The 10,218-nt window shown below is 45.7% G+C and overlaps 1 protein-coding gene across 8 annotated transcripts in view; it reads left to right on the forward strand.

The window, feature by feature from the left end:
• The window catches only part of LOC8051108 (epidermal growth factor receptor kinase substrate 8-like protein 1), a 58,294-nt gene that overhangs the window by 43,576 nt on the left and 4,500 nt on the right, over positions 1–10,218 (forward strand). For all 8 annotated transcript variants that reach the window (XM_029992075.3, XM_029992070.3, XM_040504526.1 and 5 more), the window contains exons 16-19: positions 3,872–3,913; positions 4,990–5,022; positions 6,045–6,336; positions 8,549–8,684. In XM_029992075.3, the coding sequence (XP_029847935.2) occupies positions 3,872–3,913; positions 4,990–5,022; positions 6,045–6,336; positions 8,549–8,684 (503 nt within the window). The remainder of the gene's footprint in view (positions 1–3,871; positions 3,914–4,989; positions 5,023–6,044; positions 6,337–8,548; positions 8,685–10,218) is intronic.

The following is a 10,218-nucleotide window of genomic DNA, read 5'->3' on the forward strand; positions in this document are numbered from 1 at the left end:
CGATAGCCATCTCTGTAAATAGAGGCTAGTTTTAGGTGCGCGGCGACCTTCGTAGAAGAGAGTGCCAGACCGCTTAGCAGTCGCTGGTGGCGTCCGACTTATTCGGCGTCTTTGGTAGAGCGCAATACGCGAAATGCAGGTGCGTCGCGCTTGTCTCGTTCGTGTGGTTTACTTCGTCGGCGTCCTGTTTGTTGAACCGGCGTTTAGCCACGTTTAGGCGATTTCGAGTAGTGCAGCTGTAGCGATACGTCTCCGGACGCAACGAAGCGGATTTGAAATCGGGAGGTGCCGTATCGCGGATCACCGGCTCAAACTGTCGCGACGTCGGCCGTCCTTGTTCTTCGAGTAGTTGAGACCGTGTTTTATCGTAGAAGCTCTTTCCCTCCCCGACGCAGACTTCTTAAACTGAGCGTCTCTTGGAATGGGCTTGGGTGTTTCCGACGAATGACTTGCAGAAGCGCGTGTCCTTGAACTGTTAACGCCGTTGTCGACGGCGGAGACGGAGCGTTTACCCGTCTGGCGGTCCGCAGCGTTGGTGCGGACCGGTGTCCGAAAGACGTGCCTTAGCCGTGGGTGTCTCGCGCGACCCCATAGGCCGGTTTTGGAAGCGAACGCACAGCAAGCGAACGGTCACAGTGTTAACGGTTGAGAGACGTTTTTAATTTTTGCACAAAAGGACAAAAGGAAGAGAGAATATTTTGCCTTCTTTGTTTTGTTGGAGGAGCGATCTTGGGTTTTAGAGGAGCTGTTTTTTTTTTTCTCCTCCCTTTTATTTTTAAAATGTTGCTTGTTCAAGCTAATTTTTTTTAATGCAGACAGATAGCTAAGAGTTATATGCAGAAGTTATATACGATAGTGTATATTCCAGATGTCTGGACAACCCCTCGCCCCCTTCTATTCATTTATATCTACCTCCGCTAACGTTTGTTTGGTTGCCCCGGGTGCGGGAACACGTTTTTTTTTTTTTTTTACGGGGGGGAGGGCAGGCGTTGTCGGCCGCTCCTCCCGAATTCCATTCCGATCTGTCACGTTGTTGGAAACATAACTGAAAACAAGAGAAACGAGAGCGTTTTTGTTTTGTGTCTGGTGTTTTGATGCAATGGCTTTTTTTTTTTTTTTTACATTTATATTGAGTTTGTACAACTTAAAACTTGCATTGAATAAAGCCCCAATCATTAACAAAACTAATTTCATTTCCATTTTTTTCTTTTGGTCGGAGGATTAGTTGTTGCATACTGCTGATTGAACGGATGCTTTAGATATGTTTTATAAGACTTTAGGTTGATTAGCTCTGTAGGGGTATTGTTACGTAGTAGATACAACTTAGTTAAATTTCTGCAGTTTAAGACAAAATAAAAATGTTTTTGTAGGTGAGGTCATTGACCACACTGGTTTCTCTTTCCCTTTTTTTTTCACTTTGACACAAATACAGTCTAGGCTAGATTAAAGAAACATAATTTTTTTTTAAATTGTAGTTTCGGTTTATATTTTTTAGGTTAAAACTTGGGATATCATAAGCTCTTGTTTAACATGTAGTTGGACCTTCAAACTTCGGAAAAAATTTAACAAGGTTCTACTTTCAATGGTGCTGTACGATTTCTACTCAAATAATATAAAATTTGCAAAAAAGTATGTACAGTAAAAGCGGTTGGGGGGGGTGTTGTCATTTGCAAAGTGCAAGATTTAGTTTGACGATGCCGACGACTTGCTTTGAGAACGTAACAGTGACGATGACGGGAACGACAGCACGAGTGCGGACGAATCATAGTCTCTAGTCACGGACAGAGCGAGGACGACATGGAGCAGCTTCACTTGTCCCGTCTCTAGCGTGTGCTTCCCAGTTTTGATAACGCTTGGGCATCTCGTGCTCTGGCATGCCTTGGCTGCATGCGCAGCCAAGGCATGCCAGAATGCATCGAGCACGTTCTGGAGGCCGGCCTTTCAAGAGGGACGCCCTGCCCTTCTGACGTGCTCGCAATAAAAGACACCCCTAAAAAGTTATTTTTTTCTTGTTTACGTGCAATTTGGGGGGTCGACCTACAATCATGTCATTACGTTACTTCTTTTATGATTAATCCAAAATATCAAATGTTTTCATGCTTTAACCTGCATTCCAATTACATTAAACAAAAAGCCTTGCGTTGATGCTTTTGAAAACTTGATTTTTGCCGTCTACTCAATCGAGGCAAGGTGCCAACAACAACAGACTGCACACTGCGTGACACTGTTAGCTTGAACGTAACATGGACGCTCCTTCGCATCTAAAAAGTGTCAACGAGCGGCGGGGTTGGCCGCCTGTATTAGTGCCCCAAATGAGTGCCTTCCATCACATTATAGTAGTACTTTGATGACAACCTTCCAGTTCTAAGAGAAAAGCAGAAAAAAAAACCAGCTCTCGCTAACAGTGTCACATCGTGTAGGTTGCCGTTTCAACGCGGTTGAATTCTGCTTGGTTGCCACACTTGCTCAGAGACAGAATGTGGCTGTAGCGTGACTACTATACCCCGTTTCACCTTACGACGGATCACGGCGGACACTACATGTCAACCCAGTCAATCTGGCGCCGCGAACGAATCGCGTGACCACGCGCTCCGCACGTTACTGCACCCCTCTCACGGGTCACCCGACGCCCACGGGACGTCCGATTGGCTCCGACGATCGGCCGTGTCCGCCGCAGTCCGTCGCAAGATGAAAGGAAGCCTAAATGTCGGATTACGAGAGTGCGCTGTAGAGTCTAGTCGTCTGGTTCGGCCCAGGACATAGACCGACAACCATCGCTTACATTGAGAGTGCGGAAGCGGGCGGCCATCTTTGTGGTAAGGAGACCAACGACGCCTGCTCGTCGCCGCAGGACGACGTTACTTTTACTAACCCCTTTCCCGGTTGCGTCGGCATCGCATGAAGTCTTGGGTGTCGGTGTCGCGACATTTTGTTTCTTTTGAGTTTGCGCATAACAGTCGACCCCTGCAGCCTCCCTTCAATTAACCCGGTATAGACCCTTTTGGAGCACGCAGTATTACCTGTTCTGAACATCAGGCATGATATGACATTTTGTTTTCTGCTGCGAATGATGAGGAGCATTAGGGTTGTTGGAATCATTGCTCTAGTTGCCAAACAACCTGATGTCTGCTGGAGCATGGACAATCTTGGTTCTGTTGTGCCCTTAAAAGGATGCATCAACCGCCTGCTTTCGAAGCATTCTCGATAAAGAAATGCTCAAACTGGGTAACTTCTAAAGAACAATGTGATTCCTTTTCTCTTTCGTTGAAATTGCAAAATTGCAACCTCGTAAAGCTTTTTTCTCTTGGCTGTTGCTTCATATTAGTTTAAACATAAGTATAGAGTAATTCAGATTCTTGTTTTTCTATAAATGGACAGGATTAGTTGAGAGATTGACCGGATCGGAGGTGGACGGGATCAATCGGCTTATTGACGTCATGCGATAACTAAATTGGAAGGATGACACTTAGCTGAAGCCGACGAGCGATTCATTCCACTATCCATTGCCGTCGGCAGCTAAAGGCGGGGTTTGTCGTCCAAAAGGGTCTATCGCCGTTTTATAATTGCCCATAATTTCTAAGCTGTCACAATGACTCGGGGTCTTTATGGTGGTGTGGAGTTTCGACTTTCTTGTTTTGTTTCGTTTCGAATGTTGTCTGTGTCGTATAATCCGTAACCCGCACGTTAACCTCCTTTCCCTCTCCTAGAAACGTTTCTTTGCACACTTGCTACGGCATCCGTGCATGTTTTGTCTTGGCCTTGACCTGGTGATGCGTTTCCGAGCCTGCAAACTGACCCGATAACATTTCTTCAACCTCCGAGCGTGGGTCTTCGTCGGTGCGTAACCTTGCCTCAAACTTGTTCCTTTCAGGCGAATATTATTTCGCTGATCAAGGGATCCACTTGGAAAAAAGTGAGTTCTTTTCTTTTTTCTGGTTTTTAGTTTGTTTGTGACAGAAAGATCATTTTGAGATAGAAGTAAGATACCAGAAAAAATGTTTTAGATAGCGGTTCAAAGCAAAGTTTTGGGAAGCCGTTAATATATGTTATTGTTATTGGTAGGGCTGGATGTCATATTTTGTTTCCAATTTGTGTTTGGGAGGCAGCAGGTAGCGTAAAGTCCCATGCTGACCTATTGAGATTTTGAGACGTAAGAGCCGATAAGCGTCTTATCTGAAACACCCATCTGCAAAAGGTTTATTTACACAAACAAGCAATTAAACAAATTTTTTATCACTTTTTTTTTTGGTTTGTTTATTTATTATTCAGAAGAAACACTTTACACCCATGAATTATGGAACAGGTATTTCACGCTTGCTCACATATTTTTTTTTTTTTTTAAAAAAGCATTAAAGTGGATTAAATTTAGTTGTTTTTTATCTGCATTTTCCACCCAGCACGTGTGGTGTGTTGAGAGAATGCCTAATTTCCAGAAACTAAAAAAAAACGGGGCCACAGACAATCTTTTTGTTTCCCGTTCGTCTCATCGTACGCCCCAAATGTGACCCGGCGCGACGCTTCTTCAGCTTGACATCTGAAATAGCCTCGACTCAAAAACGTCTCCTCAGTTGTTAGGCTTCCGATTGGGGTATGAGAACATCCCAAAACAAGTTCACAATCTCGCCGCTCCCCTGCAATCAGTCATAGTGCCGTAACTTCAGAAACAGAGCTTTGCTATTCGTTTGAAGTAAGTCAGGTGAGCATACCTATACAGTAAAATCTCAATAATTCGAACCTGAGGGGGACCAAAACTTTGTTTAAACATTGCAAAGTTTGAATTACCGGTAGTTTCCTCCCTAGGAACGCATGTTAGTTTGAGTTAGTGAGATTCCACTGTACATTCCTGTAATGCCCCCTAGTTAGTTGGGGATAACTTTGCAAAATTTGAGATTCCAGCTTTTCATTGTGTCCCAAAACACTTTTTACTGACTTCTTCCTTTAATAATAATAATTGTAGTAATAATAATAAGAATAATCATTTCTCTTCAGGCATTCCACCGGCACCCCCTCTTCCACCGCCCGGTAAGACCTGCAACTCTCCTTTTAATTTCAATTCTTGCGATGGCTATGCGGAGTGCTAGTTTGTCTGCTTCTTTTGCAAGCGTTCGGGTGTCATCAGAACACCGAGCTCTGGTTGGTTCTGATTGAAGGATAGTGGGTAGATCTCAAAGCAGCTTGCCCTTTGAGGTTTACCCACTATTCTTCAATAAGAACCAATCGGAGCTCGGCGTTCTGGCGTCACCACAACCCTAGCAAAAGAAGCAGACAAACTCGCACTCTGCATAAGCGTTGTGAATGTTTTGATAATGGGTACTTCACAAACACTGAATTATTTCCAGTAATTCAAAAAATTACAATCACTGTGGCTTGTTCAGCGATAGAGCTGCAGAAATTATGATTCAGCTCTTATCGATCACATCAGCAGTTAAAGACTGATCTTTTCAACAGTAGAATTACAGATGTAATGATACAGCATTTAATGATGGAAATTATTTCTATGTCTATTGTTGCAATAAATTTATGAATTGTGTGTCAACTTGAACATTTTATTAAATAAATAATTGTGAGCGTTTCACACTTTATTAACCAATCTGGAAATCAAGCGTAGGCACCTATTTCATTCAATAATGCAATAATTTATCCTGGACATCATTATCACTTTCAGTAATAAATTCAAAAGGAAACTGGTCACCACAGCTGTCTCAGTACTTTACTGAATAATTAGTATTTTTTACTTTTCATACTCTTAAGGCCCAAAAACACAGCACATATTTTAACAATATATCTTTCATTCACTGCTTTTTTTTTCAATTGTCACCTGTCAAGAACGAGTTTGGCCAGAAATGATTTCGCTTATGTTAAAATCCGCCACTAAAATACACCTTTGGTGAAAGGTTGAGCTCGTTACATGCAGGCATTGATCTTTCCGACTCTTACATGGAGCCCCTCGATTCGTAACACCCCACACGTCCGCATGCTCGGTAAGGTTAAGCCCGGGGTGCTTGACCTTCATCGGCGGAACCCGAACACGTCTACATCCGCAGATCCTCCGACGCGAGGATCGACACCACCGGCACCGCCAACACCAACCAAACAGCCCAAGCCGACTCCGGTCCAGAAGGAGCCCGAACGGGCGAAAGATCCACAGCCAAAGCCCGTGGCAAAGACAGACAACTCCTTCGACGAAGAACTGAGGCTCCGCCTCACCCTGGGTCACAAGGCGGACAAGAAGTGGGGCAAGATGAAGGCAAACGCCGCCCAGACCACCTACATCACGCCTGAATCGTCAGTGGCCGAAGTGCAGACCTGGCTCACAGCCAAGGACTTCAGCGACCGGTACGTGCCCATGCCGTGCTTAGCTGATTTTATTAGCCGATTTCCGTCGTAACGGCTACAGCTAAAAGGGCTAGAGCCCTTTTATGCTGAAAGTAGCGCCAAGCCTTTTTTCCTTCGAGAATCTCTTGCTCTTTCCTCCTCTCTGTGAGTGTCCCTCTGTCATTTCGGAGCTAGCGCATCGTAGGCTGCCCTTTTGCTGAGCGCCGTGACGGGCGACTGCTGGCAGACTTTCGCTAGTTTCGCGTTTTCTGCTCGATTTCGACTGGCAGCCTTTTCGTGTTTTCGCTAGGATGCGAGTTGCCAGCATCCATGACGTCTTGTCTAACGGGTATGTTTTTTCATATCTTTACGTATGGACTAGGCGCACGAGTTTTGTCAAGGCTTGGGCTGAGCGTCTGTTCGGTTGGAGATCAGATACATCCTTCCGCTTTATAAACATTCATACAATAAAATTTAACTGTAAGTCAGATTTTCCTAACCTTATTTCCTCTTCGTCAGAATAGGGGATCCAAGGTGACGAGCACACACACGCTTCTGTTACGGATCGCAAAGTTGTGATCTCGGGCCCGTCTTTAAAGCGGTCGACAGCAGAAATAGTGACTTCTCGTGCCTTTTTGTTTCTGCCTCTACACACCAAAGTGACGACGAGAGGAAAACACGTGAACCAACGTTTCTTAAAGCTAAACGCGCGACAAGCGGTCTACCGACAAAAACAGTTTCGACGGGTGGCCGGCAACATGGTATTTATACGTATGCACGCTGCCAGAGAATGCGAATACGCAACACGGGAGGGGCACAAACAGCGGACGGAAGTGGCAGACCGAAACGGGACAGACGATTGGCCAATCAGTGGTAGCGGAAAGCGGAACTTTCGCGCAGCGTGCGAGTGAGCTGGCCTCTCCAGTCATGTGGCGCCATCTCACGGCGCTTGTGAGAAATGAAAGCGAATCTTCGGTGGATGGTGCCATGGAGACGCCCTTCTCTTCTTCCCTAGAAGGCCTATAGTGCATTCTGCGCTTACCAGTTTTTTTCAGCATGATCGAGCTTGTATAATTTTACGAAAAGGATGCAAGCAGGTGTCTTTCTATGTCCCCGCAAACCTCCGGTCAAATGGGAGGACAGGCAATCTCTTCATAACTCCGCTCCTTGCGACATTCACGAAATATTTCATCACAGAGTCTCCAGGTGCGTAGCTAAAGGTTCAGTGAGCGAAAGACTTGTCGGAGATTTCCGAATACTTCTGTATGCCGACCGATCACCTCTTATACAGTAGTGAACAAAAAAAAAAAAGAAGATATATTTCAGTTTTACATAGCTAACTTCTTTGAGAGCTGTAATATATGCATAGAAAGTTTTATGTAAAGCTATATTAACATGTTTTTATGGTACAAACCAATGTTTGCTAAAATATGAATGAAAATTATTTTTTAATAAACATTTATTGCATAACTGGAACCATCAGTGTAACGGTACATTGTTGATAATCTGGCTGCTGTGACAAAAGAGGACACCAAATTTGCGCTCATCTCTAAATATGAACATAAGCTGACCAGTAGTTCGTAGGGAAGCCTTTAGAGGGCAACTCCAGTAGAAAACGAAACCAAAATAAATGACTGGTATCGCTTTACCGGCATGAAATATGATAACAGCCGAAATATTATGTCAAAGTGAAGCCACGTGGTCCACTAAAACTGAATTTAAGCGGTTTAGCTTTTAGTCAAGCGATGCGTACCGCAGCACCCTCGTGACGTCCCGGCTTTGTGGTGCTGCGGTTGATTCCGCACATTGTGCCGCGTATCACAGCACCACGGTGACGTCACGTTGCGGCCAAACAGCTGATGATCAGTGTTGCCATCCCTTTCTAGCAGGTAGTTTCGGTTTTGCCGTAGATGCCCGAAACCAAGCTTTGAGCTGCGATATTTATAGAACTACAGACACTATCGAAGGAAAATAAAACCTTGTAATTCAGGGACATTGATTGAGCTGAAAACAGTCATAATCCCAAATTCTAGAATATTGACCGGACTTGCCCTTTAACATTGATCACCACTTGACACCAATGAGTCATGAAATCCAGCAAATTTTTAAAGACTATCTGCTCTAGGTTTTCCCATTCCTGCTGCAGTTGGTCAAACTCCTGCTCAATGTTGCTGGCTTTCATTTTCTTCAGACGAAAGTTCACGTCTGTCTCATTCTTCCCCGGCCTCCATAGGGTCAAGTCCCTGTGCCAGGATCTCACGGGCGAGCACATGTTCTTGCTGACAAAGGAGCGGCTGGAAGGCACCCTCCCCGCCACCGAGGTGGCACGCCTTATGAGCCACCTCACTGTCCAGAAGAACCTCTGCGGGGTGAGTTGCCAGGAAGCGCCGCTATCACCTCCTCACCTCTTGTCGACGCCGTCCGCAGTTTCTGGAGCGCGTCGTCGACCAGCGCATTTGCCACGCCCTCAGAAGCGGTCTCTCGATTTCTGCTTGATGATGAAAATCAAGAAACGGCTTTTAAGAACGCGGTAAGCGGGAAAAGAGGCGTCGCGTTGCTGCCCGCCGCGATTTTGGCGGCAGAGGCGACGGCAGATGTCGTGGGTCACTTCACAGCCAGACGGAAACCAAAGCAGACGAGAGTTGGAACGCCGCGACGGCGTTCCTAGGGCCGACCGTTGGAATCGCGACGTCCGACGGTGCGATGCACTGGCTCCAGCGACGCGGCTCATTGCTGCTTCGGGGCTGCCATTGACGCGCAGGCGAAGTAAGATAAGTTAACGCACCAGACGAGGACTCGTTTTGAGCACCGCGAAAGCTGGTCCGTACCCTTGCACCTTATTACGGGCGGTTCTTTAAAATCTCGTGACCTATTACGACAAGAGCACACATATATTCTCTAGTTTTTTTTTTTTTCGCGCATCATTTTTTCTTGTTTTTTTGGCTTGAAAAATTTTTGACACTGTTATAAACAACTGTGTCTCATAGATAGTATGTGCGCTTGATCGCGCAAATGCCGAGAAACCTTCGCTCTAGTGAAATGCAGTTCGAGGGCCGCCTCGTAGACGGCACCGGCGTGCGAGAGCGTTCGCTTGTCGTAAGAGATTGCAAGTACTCGGTCGTGTGCAAACGCAAATGTGTAAACCGGTGTTAACCGTAGAGTTAATGTAATAATATAGAAGAGAAGGCCCCGTGCATTCGAGGCCGCTTGGGAACGGCAGGACATGGACACGGACCTCGGTGGCCCCAGTTGGCAGTCCCGATGGGCCCGCATCGCTGGCGACGCCTTAATATGCACAGAGAAGCAGCAAACCATCACCTGTAATGTCTGTACCTGCATTCATATCCTGAGAGACAGCCCACCCAAAAATCGATTGCAAATCGGATGAAAATAAGGGTAAGGCTCACTTTGGGTGTGCCATAAAAAAAGAAGTCGAACAAATGTTAGTTCTAGATTTTGTGACCCTTAAAACTTGCAATTGCAGGAAGGGGGCGATGTACCAGAGACGGCTATCCTTCCCAGCCAGCAATGTTCACTTATCACCCGCCACGCTTAATTAAGTAACACCGTTTTGCCAAGTCACCATTGACCAGGGCCCTGCAATTACCAGAAGTAAACTATCTTAAAAATAGCAAATCGTGCCAAAAATAGGACTGGGCTATCTTTCAGGGGTGGGGCATCTCTCGGGACGTTACGGTAACGGTTTTCTCGCCTACTTCGTAGGATAACACCGGAATCGTGCATCGTATAAAAACGAATATTGTTAACAAGCGCTCGAGCGACTTCGACTCGTTGCGGCAAAACGAACTTCCTTTCTCTGCTCTTCTGTTTATCTCTTTCTTTTTTTTCTTCCGAGACCATAATGTCGACGCCTGGGATTTACCACATTCTTCTCCTGTCTTT

The sequence above is a fragment of the Ixodes scapularis genome, unplaced genomic scaffold (genome assembly GCF_016920785.2).
Source record: "Ixodes scapularis isolate PalLabHiFi unplaced genomic scaffold, ASM1692078v2 PGA_scaffold12__126_contigs__length_90152505, whole genome shotgun sequence".
Classification (NCBI taxonomy): domain Eukaryota; kingdom Metazoa; phylum Arthropoda; class Arachnida; order Ixodida; family Ixodidae; genus Ixodes; species Ixodes scapularis.